The following is a 23,999-nucleotide window of genomic DNA, read 5'->3' as shown; positions in this document are numbered from 1 at the left end:
CAGTACTTTTTTACACTTCTTATAGAACTGCCCTATAAGCATCTTGCGTAAAATGTTTTAGCACAGAAGTATGTTTTTGCAACCATTTATTTATCTGATTTAGCAGCAGTCTGCAATATCACACTGAACAGTAATTTTGCAGTAAAATAATGTTTTTCAGAAAAGAAGCCCGTACGACATGTGAAATGTTTTATTATGAAAAGACATTTACTTCTGCGTCAGAAGCTTTAAAATATGTTTAGATAAATAATCATTGTGTTTTGAGGGAAGAAGGATTTATCTGCAGTATTGTTCACAGTAATTCAAAATGAATAAATGTTGTTTGTTGAATTAGTAACAGCAAAGCACCCGAGGCTGTCTACTTCAAGTGAAGTTAGTATTCGTCGCATTGAATCATAAATGTTTACAACCCAGCATATTTTATGTACTATTAATACATTCAACATATTGAGGTACACTACGCAAAAAAGGAGACAGTTCTATATCTCCCGTTTTATTGTGCCGATTGACGAAATTCAAACTGCCTTTTTCATTTCTCGAAAACGCGACTTAGAATATGTATTAGATTTATATATAGCATTATTCTAACATAGGTATTTTGACACGAAATCGGACTTTTCCTGAAATGGCATGCCAATTTTTTTTTCCATATTTGGTTTCTACAACTCAAAGTATGCCTAGTTATTAAATTTTGTAAAATTTGGTACGAAATTTAAGGAGAAATTCAAAAATTTACCTTCCCTCTTTTTTTTCAGTTTGCACCAAGAATAATTTACTTGGCGAACTTCTAAATTTATAGCAACCTATTATCCTTCTCTTTTTACTTCCTTGTACGAAGTAAAAAGTAACTGTTGTTATCGCGAAAAACTTCAGGCATCATATTTCAACGAAAATATCCATTTTGACAGCTATCGAATGCAATTTAACGATATTTTTGCGTGACATCCGTACGTAAGGACAGAATAAAGGACTCTTTTCCCCCAAAAAAATTATAAAACTGATTTAAAATGAATTCTGAAAGGAAATTTTCATGGCGTCTGTGCGTATGTACGTATCTCGCATAACTCAAAAACGAGTAGCCCCAGAACATTGAAATTTTGTATATAGGATTGTTATAGCATGTAGATGTGCACCTCGTATTTTCGTATTCTGGAAGAAGGAATTAAATAAGTTTAATAAAAGAAAGACATTAATAAATATATATCAAATTCACTTAACAATGAGGAACTAAAATTTTGAGAGCTAATTTTTTAAAGCTTACTCGTGCGATTTTTACAAAACTTCGCAGTTTGGCATAACTTGAGTAATAGAATCGAAATGGGAAAAAACATTGGCAGTTTAGTTCAGAAAAAGTCTGATTTTGTGTCAAAATACCTATATTAGAACAGTGCCATATATAAATCTAATACATATCCTAAGTTGCGCTTTCGAGTCATGAAAAACGCAAGTTGAATTTCGTCAATCAACCCAGTAGAACGAGAACTATAGAACTGTCCCACTTTGGGGGAGGGGGCAGTGCACAAATAAAATGTACCTGAATTTCACATGTGTATAAAATAACTCACTGAAACAGTAGAGTAAACGGGAAACAACTATACGTTAATGCCTGCTTCACTAGGAATTGTTACAGAAAAATATAACAAGCACAGTAATTCATATATTAAAATTCTTTAATGTAATCTGAGAAACAGATAATTATAAAATATTTATAAAATATTACAACTTACTGTTGTTTAAAATTCCAAAATGCACATTGAGGATTTAGAGCCATATTGTTTAACACATTAAACTTGAGATGCACAGCATGTTCAAATAATTCTTCGGGGTCGGAGGAATTTATAGGTTTTACTGCAATAGTTAAAACTGGTGAATTCACACCAAGAGGAAGTCCATATCTAGCCAAAAAAATAAATTAATATTAAAACATATAATAACTGAACTAAATAAAAATCACCGCAGAGGCATCCTTTAGCTATGAACTTAGTTTTCAATGCATATAAATTCTCTTTAGTCAAATTACTTGCATCACTCAAGACACAAATTACAAAGTGGTTTTATAGTAAACATCTACAAAGAGCTTTTATATCTGATAATAGTAACTAGATATTAAAATTCACGAATTTAATGTAATGAGTATTCATTTCAGCTTTAAAAACGAAACATTAGCTTTTCTTTTAATAGTTCCCGCATTTTAAGTTTTTAAATTTCATGCTTTCACATAAGGTTTTGAACTAAATTTCTAAACCAATACTTGGAATATATATTGTTACGAATTTTGTACATAAGTAATTTTAATGAAATTATATGTAAAATTGTCGTATTTTTTTAATAATATAGCATGAAATGCTCGAAAGAGACAAGGATGTGCGAGAAAAATAAGAATACAGGTGTAAATCTATTTAACATTCAGTACTCTCTCGCTAAACTGGCGAGATATCGCCAAGCTGGTGATGGTTTTAGTGACAACATTTGGAGAAAAAATCCCCAAAAGTAGCCAAACTGGGCGTGCATTTGGTGACATTTTGGCCGGTCCCTGTATAACTGCAATTGGTATTGTAATTGAATAACTGTAATTGATCCCTATATGTAACTGTAACCGTATCCGCCCTTCATATGACTTCCAGTAATTTCGAGAAGGTACTAGAGATTTCTCGGTGGCCGACGGAAAACTATATAAGATCAGAGAAAGCATCAGTTATTGGTTTTTCTTAATTGTTCATTCAGAGAACTTCCGAGTATGGAGATATACGTAAGAGCTTCGCCTTTTAGATGCGCTTTGTATTGCGTTGTATTGAAAGTTCTTATAAGTTTGGAGTGCAACTACTGATTGTGCTGCGGGTTACTGAGAAAAGCTGCATGAGTGTTTGAGTGGGAAGTTTAAGAACTGTAAAGTCTTTCTTTTCGTAAAAATAAATTTTTCAAGCTATCATCGGTTTGTGTGCATTCAGTCTATTACGAACCCGTGTGCAGGCAATAATATTGAGCTTTTATGTATACCTCCTTACCAGAGTGTCCAAATAAACGCATAACAAACCGAACTGAAAAGCATGCTAATTTCTTTGGTGTTGATACTGTTAAAGACATTCTGTATTTTGTAATAGTGTTACATGCACTACAGGGCAGTATGTTACATTATATCCATGTTACATATACTCTAATAAAACCAGTTATTCTGAAATTCGTTCAGTATATAATTTAACTTGGGACACTGTGTAATCTTGCTAAAGTTATCCTCATATAAATTATTTCACAGTGTTTAGTAAGAAAAATTGTTTTTACATTCTCTGTCGTATATTTCAGAAAGCAATAATATAACCTGAGAGTTTTTCCTTCTAATGTTCATTAGTTATTAATAGGCCGAACTACGCTCCTTCTTTGCAACAGTATTTATTGGGAGTCAAATGACGATTTATAAATTCCCTGGCTATTCTTTGAAATATGATAAATTATTTTGTATTTCTAGGACTATTATTTTACACCATCTTTAATTTGGAAATTTTTACACTACTTCAGGGAACTGTTGTTTGGCTTCAGTGTCAAAAAGTAATATTTTCTGTTAGAAATTATCAGGAAAAAATATATAAATCTTTATTAATAGTTACCGTTCGTTAATAAGGTTTAACTATTAATTGTTATAATTATTCGTTAATAAGGTTTAACTATTAATCGTTATAATTATCCGTTGATAACATTTAACTATTAATAGTTCAGAAGTCAAACAACAAAAATCAGCGTTATATTTTCAAAATTTTCACACGACTAGTTTCGATGGTTTTACCGAACCACCATCCTCAGCTGCAAAAGCGTAAATGAACAAGATAGGAAATAATGATTAGATAAGATAAGAAAGCCTGGACAAGTATAAGCAAGTGGCGCCATCTGTTGATGAAACCAGAACTAAAACATAATTTCTTTAAAGGCCGAAGGCAAAGATGGACTGGAATTAAAATTGTTAACTAGAACAGAAAGATTTTTTTGAATGTGATATGCCTTTAGAAAATCCATTTCTCCAATGGAAGATGTTTTTTGAATAATTTTGGCAGAAGAAAAATTGAAAGTGTGATTTTCGGACCAACAATGTTGAGCAACAGAAAACTTCTGTGTTTCCTTTTTTCTAACGTATGCCTCATGTTCCTTGACGCGAAATTTTAAGGCTCTATTAGTTTGGCCAATGTAAATTAAACCACACTGGCAAGGAATCCTATAAATACCCCAGGAATTCATATCCGGAATGGCGTATGGAACTCGGAATTTTAATGATGGGAGAATAAACAACCCGAAAGTTAAATTTCTGCAAAATATGTGCAACTTTATAGCTAATAGATGGAAAAAATGGAATAACAACAGAATTTTTGTAATCTCCTAAAACAAGAGTGTGTCTTTTAGTATGTTGAGATCAGAATTTTTTAACTGCTTGATTAATAATGTTGGGTGAAAAGCCCCTGTCAATAGCTTATTGCCTTTAAATAATTTAGTTCTTCATCAAGGGGTAGTTTGGAGGAGCAAACTTGAAGAGCACGGAAAACATAGGAATAAAATGAAGCTAACTTTTGTTTAGTCGGATGGCATGATTTAAAGTGTGGTGAAAGGCAAACCGATGAAGATTTACAGTAAACCGTAGTACTGAAGTTGGATGTGTTACGTGTGACCAGAATGTCGAGAAACGGAAGAGAATTGCAAGTCTCAAGTTCAAAAGTGAACTGAATAGCAGGATCAATAGAATTCATCGTTGAAAGAACTTTATTTAAATCATCTTTATTACCTTCAAACAGGGTAAAAGTATCGTCTACGTAGCGGAACCATGCCGGGAAGTTTAAAGTTTCAAACAATTTTGATTCATAATAATGCATGTAGATATCAGCCAGGGTGGGACTGAGGGGGCTTCCCATGGCTAATCCCTCAGTCTGCTTGTAATATTTATTTTGGAAAACAAAGTGTGTTTGTTTCAAACACAGTTGAGTGAGAGAAATTAGCTGATCAATTTCGATGAAAGAGGAATGAAATTCACGAAGTCTGGTTTCTAGACATCTTAATGCCCCCTCCACTGGAACATTGGTGAATAATGATTTTACATCAAAAGAAACCATGAGTAAATTTATAGGAGAAATGTTTTTAACCTTTTTTACAAACTCTATTGAATATTTTATGGTGTAAATGTTATTGTCCAATAGAGTTAAAAATCTAGAAACTAAATATTTAGCTAATGGATACGAGGCAGTACCTAAATTTGATACAATAGGGCGGAAAGGAGTACCACTTTCATGAATTTTGGGAAGAGCATATAATCTGGCACAATTCGCAAAGATGGGATAAGCGAATGTTTTACGTTGCTTGAAATATTTTGTGAAGATTTGATCGCAGTTGTTTTGACAAGTCCGAAGGTGAAGGATCTTTAGGGATCGGATTATATCCTCCTTCGTTTAAGAGTTTAGTGACACCATCGATGTAAGTGCATGGACCTTATAAGAAATAGACTAACCCAAACGGGTTTTCTCCCTCGTATGAGGCGTTGCCGGCTGTCACCTTGATCACATCCGGAGGAGTAGGGACGACATGCAGAAATTTAACATTGGTTGCCTATGGCTTAATTGTCAAGAAAACGCTGGTTATAGCGCCTCATTTCACAAATTAGCATTTCTATATATTTTTATTTTTGAAATTGAGATTGATTTTTAAAAATTTAGCATATTTATCAAGCATAATTAACATTCCAAACAATTATAAAGCTATTGCATGCTTTCAGGACTGGATATTTTTTTAGTTTTCCTATGCTGTAAGGAAATTAGTAACTACTTCTTTTAGAAAATAATAATTTAAATCTGAACTAACAGAAAATTTTCTCTTGCAATTTTTATGCTTTTTATTGGTGTAAATAAGTAAAAAAATACTAAAATATTTCAAAATGAATTTTTGAAAGTTTTGTTTAAAATTCTAAATTGTGCTGCTTTTTTAAAATTATAGATGAATATTATAGCACAATTTCTATACAGGAATTTTATTTCAATTATATTTCATAATACATCATAGTGATAAACACTTTTGACTCCTTAAAAATTTTTATACATTTAATTCTAATATTAAAATTCTATTTGACCGTAATAATTAATTTTGGTTGTATTTTATAGTGATTATTTTTTTAATTAATTTTTAGTTTTGCATAAGATTTTTTTATTTACTGTTAATTTAATTTATTAGCCCAAAGGGGCGGTAGCCTAGAAAGGCTGTTAGTTTCGAAGCGGCATTTTGCGCTGTTTTACTATAAATGTCCGTGTCTCCTTGCAAATTGTTGTTACCAAATATTTTCACCCTGTATTGTATGCAAAGAAATTAAATAATGAAGAAGCTGCATAAATACATGTATGTTTCGCGCACTGTGACAAAAACGACAGTATCTAGAGCCATCAAATTTTGAATAATGTAATCCTCCACTCGAACATAGGCATGTGGACGGCCGAATTTCGAATTTGTTTTAATTTATTTCATATTTTGTAAACCTTTAACGAATTTTTGATTAACAAACTCAACGAGTTCAGAGCGAGCACTGTGCGGAAAATAACAGTTTTATCTCCAGTGCGGAAATTCTAAAGATATGCTGGTTTCAAATGTATGTGGTTTACGGGCGAAGAACATAATATTCAATAAATATAGGTAACACACAAAACTTTAAAAAAAGAGTGCTTCTAGATTTTATTTTATCTTTTTTTCCCTTCATTACGCTCAGAAAATTTTATGCTCCGAATTTTATGAATTATTAAAATAACTAATCCACTTTAATGTTAATAATTTAATGATAATATAATCAAATAAATATGATCGTTTTGTAATGTTATTATATTTTGAAAAATCACTGCCTGAAAATGTTCATTAAATTTTAAAAAAATTATCAAATCTTGTTTAATTTTACCTTATTTATTTCAAAGCATCGCATACTATCTATCTTATTTAATTTTACGTTATTTGTACGCAAAATTAAGTTCATAAATTTTGTGCCTACCGTTTTACCAAAGTAAAGATGTTTGTACAAGAATTACGCGTGAAAAAAATGCGCGAAATGCAGTAAAAAGTGCTTTAATGAGATATATTCAATCCTATTTGGAAAAAACTGTGGCTTTCATAATCTCATTACTATACAACGTATCACATTTAATAATTAAAAAGAGTTATGTGATACAAACGCCATAGGTTTCAGTGTTAAAGTAAACCAGATCGTCCCTACTCTTTCTTGCCGACATGTCGGTGACGCTTACCCACTGGGTTAGTCTATCTCTTATAAGATCCATGTGTAAGTGTTCTTATACATGACGACTATCTGGCTACCTTTGTCGGCCTTTGAAATGATAATATCCGGGTTAGAGTGAATTTCGCGCATTATAGCTCTTTCTCTCGCAGTTAGATATCTTATCTTATCATTATTTCCTATCTTGTTCATTTGCGGTTCTGCAGCTGAGGATGGTGGTTCGGTAAAACCATCGAAACTAGTCCTGTGAAAATTTTGAAAATACAACGCTGATTTTTGTTGTTTGACTTCTGAACTAGTATTTGTTCGGCGTGTTATTGTGTCTTAATTATTAATAGTTATTAACACTTAAAATAGGAAAGTCGTTATTAATAGACCGAACTACGGTCTCTTGCAACTGTATTTAATGGGATTCAAATGATGAATTATAAATTCATTGACTAATGAAATAGGACCATTATTATAAGTCTAGAACCATCACTTCATTCTATCTTTCCTTTGCACTGCTTTGGGAAACTGTTATTTGGCTTCAGTGTCAAAAAAGTAATATTTTCAATTAGAATTTGTTTAGAAATAAAATAGAAAAACAGAATTATTTTTTCTACAGCTTAATCCAAAATACTTAATTTATAAAACTTTTCAAACTTCATTATGATCCAAAAAATCTGCTATTTTATCTTTAAAGTATGCATTTATTGAAATAGTATTTAAATTAAGCAAGTTTTGTGAATGCGTAACTTTGCTTATGATAACGATTCTGAATGTATAGAACCTGTTACAAATAAGTAAGTTACGTGATTTCTTTCATAGCTCAGATATTATCCCCTATAGATATTGTTTACTTGTTGCACATGCAATCTACATAAACACAATGTATATAATTTGTGAAATTAAGTTTTTAGTGTATTTTGATACTCATTCTTCACAGGTAGTATGAAATTTATAAACAAAAATTTAGTTGTATTAAAAAAATTGAAAAAAAACGTAATAGGCACTTAAAATAGAAACTATGTACATAGCTTTGAAACATTTAATGTTTTGCTGTGAGCTAGTAATGATGTATTATATTAGAACCTCTATTAACCTGGCCTCTGTCATCCAATGTCTTTGTTAAAAAGGTCGACAACGAATTTAAAGAACATAAAGTAACTCAATTGATTGTAATTGTAAAGGGATCAATTGTAAAGTAACTCTGGGAAAGGGTACAGTTAAAGTCAGTAATATTCGGGAATTTTTATAAGTAATGTATCTTTCTACCTTTCTTATATCCTTCGATGGATCATTTAACGGGCTTCCTATTACACTATGATACAAGATGCGCTTAAATGTGTTAAAGATGAAAGCAACGTTAATTGAAAATGACTTCGACAGTTTCAAAGGATAAAAGGATGACGCTACGGAAAGAATAAATGCAGCAAACAGCTAACCAAGTTTTCAAGTAGTGTGTTACGCCTAAATCATTAGCGGCGTAGATCTGAAGAACAATGATTGCAGCGATGCTGAGGATGGTAATGAAGTGGAAACCGAAAATACAGGGTGCGGAAGAGAAATTTTCTTATTTGGAACGCGCGCCATCTAGCGACATTTATTCCAAGAAGGGGGGGTCGCGCTCATTCAAAAGAGCGGTATCTAAAGTTTTATGTCATGTAGGTTTAGTACCGGTCATGCAGTGGACGAGAGAGGAGCGCGCGTTCTCCGTGGAGTCGTACTTTTCAACGTACTGCATTTTCCTCCATATAAATTGGCTGTGGTGCAAAACCTTAATTCACACGATTTTTTTCACGAAAAAATGCACGCAAAGCCGTTGTTGACAATATGCCTCATGATGCCCTTGTGTTCTTTAGCGATGAGGCTCATTTTCATTTTTCCGGTTGCAGCATGCATTAAGCAAAACATGCGATAATGGAGTGGCACGAATCCCCGAGAATTTCACGAGCAGCTCCTCCATATAGAACGTGTGACTGTTTGGTGTGCATTGTCCAGAATAGGCACCATTGGACCATGAATTTTTGGAGAACCTGGACGCCTTATCTCCTTCCGAGGCGATTGTCAGTGGCCAGCGCGCTCGCCTGATTTAGCCCCGTGTGATTTCTTTTCGTGAGGCTATCTGAAATCGCTAACGTCCAAAGACTTTGGCCCAACTGAAGAGCAATATTCAAGCTGCTATCGACAACATACCGGTTGATATCTGGTAAAAGTGAAAGGAAACTTCAAAACTCGACTATCTCAATGCATTGACCAGAACGGAGGACACCTTAATGATATTATTTTTAAAACGTAATAAAAAAAACTTTAAGCATCTCTCTAAAACTTAAAAAAATTAAACTGGTATCGCTTACACTATTTGTGTTATTCATTTTTAAAATAAGATAGTTTCCCTGCCTGTATGAGAATTAACTATGCTGTATGAAAACACCCTATATGAAAATTAACTATGCTGAAGTCGTTGTTTATTTTGATTATGCTAAGGTATGCAAAGGCTATCTGCCTAAGAAGTCAAGGAATGGAGTACTTTGTAAGGGAATCTGGCATCTATTCGCGTTATAAACCCATGTTGAGAGAACCATGATAAATTCCACGCAAGCAGCCTCTTCGCTGGGATTAGGGCCGACGCTGAACTATCAATATTGAATGACCTTTAAACTTTAGTGCCTATTAAAAGCTCGACCATTAGCAGGCACTAAAGTTTCGAGCAAAGGAACATTCTGATTTTTTTTTTTTTTTTTTTTTTTTGTAGATCAAAATCTGGCATGATAGTGCGGTGACTTGTAGACTTAGGACTATCACAAGAGTTAACTTATTTTAAAAAAATATTTCATAGAAATGCACACAAGAAATTTTTCAAAATTTCGCAGTTTGCATTAGAGCTTGTTTATTCCGATTTGCTATGATATTTTTGTCACGAAATAAAATTTTGTATAAGTTATTTGTTAACAGAAGGAAGCACATTTTGTCCAGAATTAAAAGTGTTTGGTAAAATGTTAATGATGAGAGAATGAAAAAGGAAAGAGGGACGGGAGACCCTTATATCTGTTTCTCGGAGTTGTTCTCCATCAAAATTGAGACTAAACTTCCCCTTTTCTCGCGGGTGTTAGGTGGCCACAATGGTGCACCTTAGGTAACATTCTAAGTGATGAAACGACTAAATGGCATTGACCATTTCTGAAGAATTCATTAATTTGAAAATGACCGGCCATTTGAAACAATAATAATAAAACAGCCAAGTTATTCTTTAATTTATGAAATCATACAAAGTGACTAGGGCATTTTAGAACTGCAAAGTTTCAGGACTTCAAAGAATTACACAGTAAAATGTACGCATTCAGTGATAAAAAATTTTTCAAATTAGTCTTTCCTCTTTCCTTTCTTTTGAATGCAAATTTCAAATATGTTTTAAAACAGAAAAATTAGTTATCATGTATAGTGGAAACGATTATGCAAGCTTTTGTGGATGAGAATCTCCAATTAAGTATAAATACTACTTAACCACATAAAATACTACTTAAGAATAAAAAGGAGGAAAAAGAAAGAAAGAAAGCTACTTTGAATTGTAAACTACTTTTTAAACTGCGTTAATACTTAAGTTAAAATACAGGGTTTTAATACCTTCAAAATATGTTAAATGGCAATTTAGACAGAGTTTAAGACATGTAAATGAATGAAAGTAAAAATACTTATCTAATATTCAACCATTTTAATTTAATTGCAAAATATACGGTTTTTACCTGATTAATTGATCAAACAACGGCGGTAGAAGTTGTCCAATAGTCGAATAAATAATGTAACTCACAACTGCAACATCATTCAGAGAAGTCTGAGGCTCAGTTAACGTGTTTTTCAAATCTAAAAAAATAAATAATTATTAGGTTATTACTCAGACACAGAATTTTTATCAGGAATCAAGAACAACTTTATAATGCACTTAAATAATCCTAATAACCCTAAATATGTATAATGAATGTCTTTCTAAGAGAAATTATTGGAAAACATAATCACATTCATGAGACGTCTCTAAATAAAAACGTTACCGAATAATTTCAATGAAAAAAGCCGTCAACTATAAAGATTATTTCCGAATATAGATGATCACACAAGAACTACAGCAAATATCACTTGTTTTAGATGCTCACTTCGTTCAGGTTTTTATTCAGTGGTATAATCGAACTTCCTGGTTTTTCCAATGCATTTCTTGTTGAGAAATTTCTATGCGCAGAAAATAAATCTTTAGCTGTTCCACGTTTTATGATATCACACTCAAATCAATAAATGGGTATTTCAATGCATGATTATTCAAATCAACGAAGTTTTATATCAGAAACTGAATAACCATATAATGTATTTCTCACTTCTTCTTGGCGTGCCTTCGTGGTGTGGTGGTCTGCACGCTCGGCGCGTATTCCAGAGTTCCGTGGTTTAATTCCCGGCGAAGGCGTTTGCTCATTTTTCATCTTGCCTGCTTTCAAAATACATAATGTCTCTACAGTGGCGCCGGAACTAACAGGGTTGAGGATGATAATTCTTCCCACCCAGGATTTGGCAATTGGGTCCCCTAAAAAAACCCCAGTCGCTCTTTAAAAGGGGGAGTATATAAGGTATTTCTCCTGCCTTCTTAGTGCGCTTTCGTGGTGTAGTGGTTTGCAGGCTCAGCGCGTAATTGAGAGGTCCGTGGTTCGATTCCCGGCGAAGGCGTTGCTAATTTTTCTTTTCTCTTGCTTTCAAAAAATCTTAATGTCTGTACAGTGACGCCCGCACTAAAAAGGGTGGTGAATAATGATTCTCCACACCCAAAATTTGGCGATTGTGTCCCCTAAAAACCCTAGTCGCCATTTAAAGGGGGAGTATATAAGGTATTTCTCCCTCCTTCTTGGCGTGCCTTCGTAGTGTGCACGCTGGGCGCATATTCCAGAGGTCTGTGGTTCGAGTCCCGGCAAAGGCGTTTGCTCATTTTTCATCTTTCCTGCTTCCAAAATACGTAATGTCTCTACAACCATCAAGTGAAATCTATTTTAAAATACACTGCAGAGTACAAAAATTGTTCTTTTATGAAGAAAAGCAGTTAGCAAAATCTGTATTTTACAAGTATGTTATAATGGAAGGATGCGCTGATTAAAATTTCAGATAATGCTGATGTACAGAGTATGCAAAAGTTAGTACTCCAAACATTTTTTTCAGACAAGAGAAGCAACTGTTTTATGGTTGGGCATGGAGTGGAACAGAGTTTGCATAGCAATTGCGAGGATTGCAGTACATAAGGCTGTCATATATGGCACAGCCACGGGCCTGTGAACTGAGGATATGATTTAGCCACGGCGTTAAAACATCAGCACTGTAACGGTGGATGGTCAAAATACTGGATATGCAATCTAGAAGTGAACGGGGATGTGAACCCAATGGTATTCAGGATCTTCACTTATTGGTTTCAAAAATACATATCCAATAAATTTCTGTTTAAATGCATCCGTTCTAACACTCCAATATATTTCTGTTTAAACACATCCATTCTACCATTCTCTGCGGATTCATACTTTCTCTCGGGCTTAATAAAGTTATAAGCCTATAAGGCATTTCTCTAGCCTTCCTAGCATGCATTCGTGGTGTAGTGGTTCTGCACGCTGAGCTGGAATTTCAGAGGTCCGTGGTTCGATTGCCGGCGGAGGCGATTGCTCATTTTTCATCTTGCCTGCTTCCAAAAAAATACCTAATGTCTCTACAAGCCTAAGAAAATAGCGCCTTTTTAAAAATTTACCATTCATGAAAATTTTCAGATTTCAGATAAGGATGTCCATTAATACCAAAAGAATGAACTAATTAAAGAGTGTCCTTTTAGTCCCAGTTCTAATTCTAAAGAATTAGTTCTAATTCCAAAAGAGAAGTTTGTTTGCCCGTTCTCGTGACTTAAATTATGTGCAAAGTAAATTTAAGCATTTTATTCCTAGTAAGCGATCTTTCAAATGCAGTGTTCCACGTGGCCCAATCTGGTTGTTTTTTTATAAAATGCAATTTTCTAATAAATTAAACATATTATAAAGGAATTAATTTTGCAGGGCTATTTACGAGCTTTTTGAGAAAAGAATATAATTTTCTACCTAATTCTTAAACTCTGACATACATGCAAATGCTTCTAAATATAGTCATATTAAAACATTTATGTTATCTATCCAAATAATATCAAATTACGCAAACATTCAATCAACAACAACATTATTTAAAGATATTTAATGACACATTCCAATTACGTCAATTTCTAAGTGTGGTTCATTATTCAATAACATTAAAACATTATATTGTTGAATCATGAATATTGAATCATCACAATTAAAATACATAAGAAGTAAATTTAAGTTTCGAAGCTTTAAATTACCGTAAATTTAAGTTTCAAAAATTCAAATTATCAATCTGTAGTGAATCGTGCTGCATATTATGATTCACTTCATCATAAAGTTTTAGATCAAGCATAATTTTTGTCATATCAAGGCTAAGGAAATTCATTTTATGATATTTTATAACAGATGTAAATATGAAACAGTACTCAGAATATTTTCACTGAAATTTCAATAAAAATACATAATTACCAAAGTCAATTCCTATCACACTGAAAGGAATTCTTGCTTCTGCAATATTACTTGTGATGTCCTTTCTAACTGGATAATTATTAAATTTCGGAATAACTACAGATGGTACTTTAATGTTGTTTATTGTAATAAACTCCACAAATGAAGAGATCTCCAATGACTTAGTTTCATTTCCCACTTTTGAACTGGATGTGGACCATAGATCAAGGGATGAAATAGTATCAACTCCAAAAGCTGCAAGTTTAAAATTCATGTATAAAAATTTCTATATATGAAATGTCCTCGAATATCAGCATTATAACTATTGACAGACATTAAAATATAAAATTTGTGAACGTTTTATGTCCAGAATAATATATGTAATGGAAATACTTTTGTGGTAATTTTTAGAACTAAAATATCACAGAACAAATTAAAAAACTGTTATTCAAATATAATACTTAATAGTTTTACAAAAGTAGAAAAATTTATCTAATGCTTAAGAAAAGTATAAGGTGTTTTCTCTTTCCTTCCAGCATGCCTTCGGGGTGTAACGGTAGCACACTCGGCGGGTATTAGAGAGGTCCAGATCTAAGGTGAGGGCATTTCTCATATTTTACCTCTTCTGCTTTAAAAAAAAGAAAAAAAAAGGGAGAGAGAGAACCCTAATGAGTCTACAGTAGCGCCGGACTAAAATGATGGTGGACAATAATTCGTTACCACTAGGATTTGGCGACTGGGTCTCCTAATCCTCAGTCGCTCTTTAAAAGAGAGAGTATATAAGGTCCTTCTAGCACGCCTTCGGGGTTTAACGGTAGCACTCTTAACGCGTATTTGAGCGGTCCAAATTCGAGACCCGGTGAAGGCAGTGCTCATTTTTCACACTTCGTTGCTTCAAAAAAGTACCTATGTATTCTTATTCAGTATGCACAATATGGATATTAAACCGAAAATAAATCTTACTTTATTTATAATAAACTCACCAATGATTTTCTTTTCATTATGTTTTCATTATTGAAACAGATAATTACGAAATCTCAGTCAACAGTTTCAAATCAATAAATTAATGACAATATTTTCTTTAAAATTAACATTAATCTCGAAAAGGCCATATTATTCAGAAAAAAATATTTTAATTATTTGTTTATATATATCTGAGTTCGTTATTAAGTAATCGCTTAAACCTACCTATCAGTACTGAAAAAATCTAGACAGCTCTTGAAGCTCAGCTTCGAAAATCCTTAATAGTATGTAAAATTTAAATCACGTAAACTTGCCGACTGTCGAAAATACATTGTTTTGACAAATATTATGATATACAATGTCAAATATTATTATCTATATTGTATATATATATAATTCTCAAACATAGGGTACGCTTGCGTAAATACCCCCTAAGAAAAAACAGGTACAAATCGTAGGATGTATGAAAGAAATAAAAATTATGTGTGTTAATAATATCTCGTGTTGTCGTTGCTGATGTTTATTAAAATAAAATCCCATACAGTCCCTTGGATAAAATTATTAAAATTTATGAATACGAACTCTATGTCTTAGACAAACAGAGTAGAGCCATTAGGATTTTTGAAGTAGGAAACACAAGAAATGAGTAATGCCCTCGCCGGGACTCGAACCTAGACATCTCAAATACGTGCCGAGTGTGCTACCGTTACATCACGAAGGCATGCAAAAAGGAGGGAGAAAATGCAGTATTATAGCTTAAGTCGTACTACGTTTAAAAATAGACAGTTGGAATTGCCTTTTTCTCATTTAATTTACTTATACAATTAATTACAACAATGATCACAAAGATATTTTTCATTTTCTTGTCATCTCCAGCACGTAAATCCTGTACCCATCTTTTGCATTTTGAGGCACTGAATCATATTCTTTTCGTGATCTTTCTCACAAATATTACAGGGAGACGAACACGATGTGAAACAATATGGTTGATTAGGGGGTAACTCATTTTTCCGGAAAAGTTGCATTTCGCATGATATTATGCTTAATATTTAAAAGTTTTGACTTAAGCGATGGGATGATTTGCGCAACCTGACCCTACTTATTAGTTTTTGAAAATTCATCTGAATACTTTTGAGAGTTTTGTGAAGTACTCGTTGGTAATAGACTTAATGCGTGTAACTAGCATAAAATGCATTTGCATTTATTGCCAAGATTTTACTTTCATCGAATACTTAAGTTATAACATTTAATTTTTTGAAAATCTGACAAAAATATGTTCAACCCATAAGCACTTAATTTACCGCATTAAGCCATGTTTTGACACTTTTAAGTACAACTAAAGCATTAGAAATGCAAAGTAAGAGTTATGCATTTGAAATGCGAAGACTGATCGCGAATTGGAAATGGATTCAGAACTTGAAAATTATTTTTAGATCGACATATTAAGATCCTCTTAGGCTCTGTTAACAATGAATAATGTTCAAACAGCCTACTGAACAAATAATACATTGATATTAAAAAAGAAAGGCATTTACAATCTTAAAAATGCTCACCTATATTTTTTGACGTTAATTCAAACGGTCTGGTGAACGTATCAGAGAAATGCAGCATAAGGGTACGTAAGTATTTTTCAAAATATTCCATAATCATTTCAACGCCGTATCCTGTGGATGCTGCTATTTGATTCCAGTTATCTAAATATGTAGGATCTAATACAGCACTTGCTGTTTCAATAAGATTCTAAAAAATCAAAAGTTATTTGTAAACACATTGTGCATAATTAAAAAATTTTTTAATAAAATGGGCAGTAAATAAATGTATACAAATCAGTGACATTTTACTCCAAAACTTCAGACATTTACTTAAAATAAAGATAATCATTCTATGTAAAAAGTATTTACTTTTATGAAATCTCGATCTTGTCTGTGACTAAGATCGAGTCCCACTTTCTGATTTTCATGCTCTATAATATGACGAAATAGCAGACTAAAAATCAAAATATCATTTCCATATAAAGGAAACGTTTTATTCACCGAAAGATAGAGCTCAGATGCTAGACTGACAACTAACGACGTATTTAGATGAACCAGACCTTTTTGAAGATTCCTAAGCTTGGGAGGGAAATTATCAAAATATTAATAATCCATCTATAAAATGAAAATATAAAATACACATGATCTAGAGCTTTAAATATATTCTTATATTTCATACCTGTTCAGCTAATCCAAGAAAGGCTTCACTTGTACATTCAAATAAATCTGGGTTTCCCCATCCATTTTGCTCGCTACAAAAACGGTTTGCTTTGCCTTTAAGAAAATATTTTATTTTATTTAATATAGGAAAAAAGCATTAGAAATTTTCAACGTAAGTGAAATATATTTAATCTGCTAATCTGTGGAAGGTAATGTATACAAACCAAAAGAGCCTTCAGGACAATCCTGCTCTGAATGATGGTCAAAAAGTGTTCTAGGCCACCAAATTCCTCTACTAAAAGACTGAGGACAACTGTCATAAACCACTGCAATAAAAGCACTGAATCAGACTTTTTAACACATTTTTCATAGCATTAATTAAATTTCCAGTTGGACTTAATTAGTTTAGCATATTCTTAAATACAAAAAATAATGATAGAATTCCGTTTGTTAAAGTTCGTTGAAGTAGTACACATTATCTAGCTATTTCCATAGAATAACATATTAAATACATAAAAATGAACACTAACAAAGACATTAAGAGCAACATAGAAGAAAATAACAATTTCTTACATAATATTGCTATCGATATGAAACTAAAAAACAATACATGTTTTGAGAAGTATGCGTGATCGCTTTCTTCAGGAACACGGAAAAATATTTTTATTGAAATAAATGATTTATGCATTCAACTAAAAACTCATCTAAACATTTTAATACTAATATTGGATATTGGTGCTTTAATGTTTGGAAAATTCTCCAAACCATAATCAATATCTCGAATGCTTCGTCTGTTCGATAGCTCGGGATCCTTCTTACCTTGTCAGTTTTACTTATATTCCGATTTTATGCTGGTAGTTTACAGCCTCTTTTCTACACACGATTTTTGTGTTTGATAGTTTTCCTATACTTCAGCAGATACTGAACCAGCTTTAGAGAAAAGATCACTACAAAGGATTTCAAATGAATTCTGTTGCGGACACCGTGTATAGTTTATTCTCTGTCAGCTTTTATCTATAAGTACCGGATTGTTGCAAGTGAAATGTCCCTCAATGATGTCAGATTTTTACTGGTTACGGAAGAAAGCAAGGGCTGAGGATTGTGCAAATGTTTTATAAAATTTATTTAACAAAAACTTAATTCTTTAAATTTTCAATTCTTGCACTATTCGTTTAACCAGAAATAATAAAATCACCTTGCATGAAATTAAGCCTTCAAAATTTATGTTTTCACTCCTAAAATGTGAAACGTTTTTATCAAACAATATACGGTGATAAAAGAGAAAAGATGCAGCCACTGGTAGCTAACCTGCATTTATTTTTCAATACTATATCTTGCGAATCAAAACATTTATAGCATAAAAGAAAGTAATTATTCTTCATGTCATATCTCCGCCTGTTGGAAAAGTCCTCATTTTTCTTCTTATCCTCATCTAATCTAAGGTAGAACACTTTTTTATTACTACGTATCATTTTCATTAACCGACTTCAGTCTCCCTTGCAAAACATTTGCAGCAAAGTTATTTTTAAAACCATCTGGTATCCATACGCATATGTATACATGTAGCATATTTATAAAGCTATGCCATTTCTCTGTTTCCATGAAGAGTTTCTCCGTTAAAGAAGTTAGGAATATTGATTTGAATTTTATAAAAATCACTAAATGTTTTATTTGTCTTTTCATTGAAAGAGATTTTTATTCAATGCATAATATTAGACTAATTGTTATGGTATGAAAAATACAGATTGATTCGCTTAGTAAAATTCAAAATGCACTTATCAGTAGGAGATATCTGTCTATGCTCTTCAGGTTATCGATTTGTTTGTTTTGTTTTCACGACCCTGCTCGCTGTTTTTCTCCAAAGTCTGTTGAGTAAAGTAAACTGTTTTGCGTTTGAAATCCTGATGCTTAACTTTTATCATATTCAATATTTTAACTAAACGAATTGTTTATTTTAACAGATATTGGAATAAAAGAATTAGATGTTATTCTGCTATCATTTTTGAGGAAACACTAAAGTCACCAACACATTTTAATCCTCTCACTTTAAAAATACCAAATGCGTTTTTAAGTATTACCGTGAAGAAGGATCTTAAAATTTTTTACCTTCTGTATCTTTAAAGAGATAAAACAGGCAAAGAGTAGTAAACGGGAACATAAAAGCAATTCTTTCCGCCCCAAAGAAGAAATAAAAAAGGTGGAAAAAGTGAAAAAAGGCTAAATTACCTTCACATCCACGGAGAGTAACTTCGGCTAACGGATTTGAGCAGGAATCACATCGGCGGCCAATTACACCAGGACGGCAATTACACTGACCAGTAACAGGGTCACAGCTGCTTCCATAAGACCCAACAGAATAGCAGTCACAACTATAACACGATGAACTATGAGGAGGTTGGAAGTGATTAACCTGTAACCGTATTACTTATAAGACAGAACGTTCATTGCATTCTTCAACAAAATAATAGTAAATAAATTTAGTTATCTTAAATGCTCCTTAACATAATCCTTTTTAATATTATATGCATATAAATCACTTAAAAAATATTGTTTCTAATGCTCAAATAATAAATAAATATAAGCAATAATGCATAAAAAATCATGTTAAACAATATTACTAAATAAACAGCAAATATATTAGTTTGCAAATATGCAATAGAAAAGCACCTAGATCAAAGAATATTCAGCTAATAATATACAGGGATTCGTACCTCACAAGAGCATTCACCAGTAGTTTTATTGCAATCAGCGCTATAGCCTTTATTTACATCGCAATGACATGGTCCACATATAGGATAACCCCACCAGTTTGATGGGCAGGGAAGGTCGAGAAGTATATCACAATAAGTTCCTGTGTGTTGCGAATCACATTTGCAGAAATAAGCTCTCTTGCTTGACTGAACATCAGAACTAAGATCCTCGGTTTCACATATGGATGATTCACTACATGGGTTAATACTACAAACCGGAAGGCACTGTTTACCGATGTAACCTGAAGAAGACGATTACATTTTTTATAAAAAAAAGCATTTCATATTTAATTAATTCATTTTTAAATGCTGAAATTACATCTTTGGTAAAAAATATCTTCTTAGAAGGAAAAATGGGTATTTAACTGAAACAAAGCTTTAAAAAAAAGGAGGGAGCTCTGCTGCAATGATACAATAATTAATTCATCTATTCATCAATGATACAATAACTAATTCATCTCTTCATCAATTAATTCCTCTAGTCATCAACGATACGATAATTAATTCATCTATCATTTAATTAATGATCAATTAATCCATCTATTGCAGAGTAAATGGTACTTATCTGCTGCAATGATGCAATAATTAACTCATCTATAACAGCTGCTTTGAATTGATATACAAATGTCATAGGTATTTAGAAAAAAGAATAAATTTCATTAAATTCATTATTTTTTATTTAAACACGAATTTATTTTACTTAATTGCATCAAAAATTAATATTCTGTTTATTAAAAAATTTATAATTTTGTAATAAAACTATTTACTTAAATGCACCAAAAATCAATATTTTACTATTAATATTTGCATATTTGTTTATAACACAGGTAAAATTAATATTTTTGCAATCTTAAAGAGGAGAAAAACATAACTACAATTTTTCATACTACCGAAATTTTGTTTGCGATTTTTTAAAACACTCTATTGAATACCTGAATTTTTACACTAGTTTTCAAGTAAATTTAAATCCGCTTATTATCGTCAAAAAGTAGATTTTAATGGAAATTAAATCTAACTTGACTCCAATTTATGACCAACCAAATTTAGTTGAACCTCTGTCTTAAATTTAAGTTTCCTAAATAATATTCAAAAAAATTTTAATTACTTTTTGTTATGATACAAATGTTAAAACGTCATGTAGGCATTTTATGCCCTCTTATTTTTAAAAATTTGTTTTTCGAAACAATGAATGGTTTAGTTTGCTTTATGTGATTACGGCAAAGCCTCGACGGCTATCTGCCTAAGAGAAGGTATGGCTTCGTGAAGGACGTTTTAAGAGGAACTGGCTATTACGCACGTTACACATGTGGAAAGCTACGAAAGCGCCCACGAAGCGGACCCGTTCGCAAGATTCGAGCATCGGACCGAATTACCGGTGTTCAACAACTTTACCGCTCGAGCGCTGGTGGGCCCCGAAACGATGAATGAAACAATAGTTAAAACCTTTTTTGCACGAAAATCCAATCTACATATGAATAAAAATTTGTAAAGTATTCAGAAAAAATTTCCGTCATCCTTTCAAAAATTTCTGCAATAAGTTACCTATTTTATTTCCTTAAATATTGACCTAAATTTGTACTTCTAGTTGCAATGTTTTTTTTAAAGTAAGATATCAAATTTTATTAAACGTTTGCAACATTGTGGGTAAAAATTAAGCATTAAATATTATAAGGTATTTCTTTCGCCTTCGTAGTGTAGTAGTGGTCAGCACGCTCGGCGCGTATTCAAGAGACCCGTGGTTTGAGTCCCAGAGAAGGCGTTGCTCATTTTTCATCTCTCCTGCTTCAAAATAACCTAAGTATCTACAGTGGCGCCCGAACTAAAAGGTGGTGAATGATGATTCTTCAGCACTTCATAACCTAATGTCTCTACAATATAACTTTAAATACACATCTCCCATGCAGTAAAAGCTCTAATTAGTGAAACATTCAGTGTGTTTTAAAGGAATGGTTCTCAGCCTTTGTAGCTTCATTTATCCCTTCTTCCCGCATGACAGATTGTCATTTCTCCACGTTTCTTAATTTTAATTTTATGTAAGTTCGCAATTCCAAATAACAGGTAAAACTGAAAATTAATTTTCCATTTTAGTATGATATAAAAGGAGACATAAATTTAATGTTTAGTACCTTTATAACTTTGTGTTATTTATATGTTTATTAATGTATAAATTATCATTATATTTAATAAATATAGTTTAGGCGTTTGTGAATAGGAAAAGTGTTTGTGAATTCGCTTCATTTGCATGATGTCTAAATTTAACTTTTTCAGTCCTTTTGAATTATGAGATTTCAACAATGCTTTCGCTGTTTTTGCTAGCAGCCTTTCATTACAACTAGAATCAACCAGTCTGAGGTCAAACTATTCTTTCTCTTAAACCGCAACGTTGGAATCCCCTTTGGAAGGTACTCCTCCCACAGAAACAACCCCTAATTCAATGAGTTAAATACCAAATGTTCAATGCTTAAAAAGGAAAAATTCGTAGAGATATTCATGATCGAGTTTACTGCCTCAAATTACTTTTCATACCTACTGTTAATTCAGTTCAGGACTTTGGAGAGCAAATTTAGGATGCAGCTAAGTTTTAACAGTTTACGGTTCAGATTTATATGAAATTACATCTTGCATTAAATTTGAAGCTGGTTTCTTCAAAGTAATTATCAATCACATCTTTATACATTTTAAGTTAAGGAATGTTTTAATAATGAAAGAAAGCCTAATGAAATTTTAAAAGCTGGAAGATTTTACTCTGCGTATATGACGCGAATGTAGTACACTAGAAGCGTTAAAGAGGTTTTTCATAAAATTCTTTACTTTTTCTTAAGAACCTATGTTGCTATTAATATATATCTAGCAGCAATATTTAAAAACCTCTAACCTGTGGCTACCAATTTTTAGTACTCTAACTGAAGCACAGATTTCAATTGTATTGTTAAGGAACAATATTTTAAGTAATTTCGAAATACAAATTGGATATACCTGCATCGCATTCACAGGAATAATTTCCCCACACTTCCAAGCATTTACTATTGCGTGGACAAGGATTAGAAGAACATTGGCTGGGAGCAAAACAGCCCTCTTGAACATTTACCTCAACCATAGGCCTCAACCATGAACTTCGACTATTTCCAATTTTAACATCCTAATGGAATACATTTAGTTGTTAAAAAGATATAAAAGTTACTAAGATTAATTGAACAAAATTTAAAATGCATACAGTGAAATGCATTTAAAATTCATTAACTACGTGAAAAGAGATTAATTTCAAATAAGCACATATTTTACAAAACTGATATTTACTTGTATGCATCCAATAAAGAAAGCAACTTTGCTCTCATCAGGACTTTCAACACCACCAACTGACACTTTACCAATATACATTCCACGAATGCTTGCTTTCATAACTTTTTTTACCTAAAATATATTTTAAAAAACTGTATTAAAATATTGAAACTAAAACTCATCTAGATTCCACAAGTACTCTTAAACATACTGATGTCGTCAAGTTAAGGGTCATCTGTATTCTCATAGAAAATGTTTTATGTGATAATATGTCATTAAAATTATTTGTTAAATAAATATATATATATATATATGGAAAATATATATTTTTGTTAAGAAAAAAAAGATAAAAAGTTAAAAATTTCTGCATTTATTTATAAGGAAGAAACAAAAAAGGAAAACAGAGTTCAGTGGGAAATTTTAAACCATCCTCTATTAATAATGCCGGATTGTCGTCCCTGGTGCTTGCTTTTAACAACATTGTCCAGAAGATTCCGAGGCAGGTTTTGCCATTACTGTTTCAGTCCTATATCCAAGTCTTTTTTAGATCTCAATGGAAGTTTGCATTCTACGTGCACCTCCTAAGAACACTCCATTCATGTTCTAAGAGATATATCAGAGAACTATACGTACTAATTCTTTCCATCTGATCCATAGATCTACAGTAGGTCGTCAACATAGGATGACCAGCGATAAAAAGAAATGTTGTCAAATCACGGCAAAAAATGACAACGGAGAAAATTTCTTAACGTAAGGTACAATGATCGCCTGACAATAATGTTAAGTATTCGCTTTTCTTTCCATCACCAATAATTTTGTGCTTTCATTTATAATTAACATTATTTTCATTGGGATTTCTCACCTTTCTAACAACATACCTTTGTGGTGTCACTGGAAGCGCGTCGAGCTTGCAGTTGGAAGATTCGGAGTTCGAGTTCTGGCGAAACCTTTGCTCATTTTTCATGTTTTCTGCTTCGACAGCTCTTTTGACTCAAGTTATCATTACGATGTCATGCCACTCTGCCAT

The 23,999-nt window shown here is 32.3% G+C and overlaps 1 protein-coding gene across 1 annotated transcript in view; it reads right to left on the bottom strand.

Annotated features, from left to right (window-relative positions):
• Positions 1-23,999, bottom strand: part of LOC118198304 (protocadherin-like wing polarity protein stan) — a 187,121-nt gene that overhangs the window by 57,665 nt on the left and 105,457 nt on the right. The window contains exons 13-23 of the mRNA XM_085807976.1: positions 22,991-23,104; positions 22,670-22,832; positions 19,655-19,935; positions 19,170-19,353; positions 17,168-17,269; positions 16,963-17,057; positions 16,653-16,862; positions 16,305-16,491; positions 13,810-14,043; positions 10,963-11,080; positions 1,728-1,895 (exon numbers count right to left, since the gene is read on the bottom strand). Of these exons, the coding sequence (XP_085664102.1) occupies positions 1,728-1,895; positions 10,963-11,080; positions 13,810-14,043; positions 16,305-16,491; positions 16,653-16,862; positions 16,963-17,057; positions 17,168-17,269; positions 19,170-19,353; positions 19,655-19,935; positions 22,670-22,832; positions 22,991-23,104 (1,856 nt within the window). The remainder of the gene's footprint in view (positions 1-1,727; positions 1,896-10,962; positions 11,081-13,809; positions 14,044-16,304; positions 16,492-16,652; positions 16,863-16,962; positions 17,058-17,167; positions 17,270-19,169; positions 19,354-19,654; positions 19,936-22,669; positions 22,833-22,990; positions 23,105-23,999) is intronic.

The sequence above is a fragment of the Stegodyphus dumicola genome, chromosome X1 (assembly GCF_044657685.1).
Source record: "Stegodyphus dumicola isolate Sdum_Otavi_A_Nest chromosome X1, ASM4465768v1".
NCBI lineage: Eukaryota > Metazoa > Arthropoda > Arachnida > Araneae > Eresidae > Stegodyphus > Stegodyphus dumicola.
Note: the sequence above shows the minus strand (reverse complement) of the source record. Positions and strands in the feature narration are given on the sequence as shown.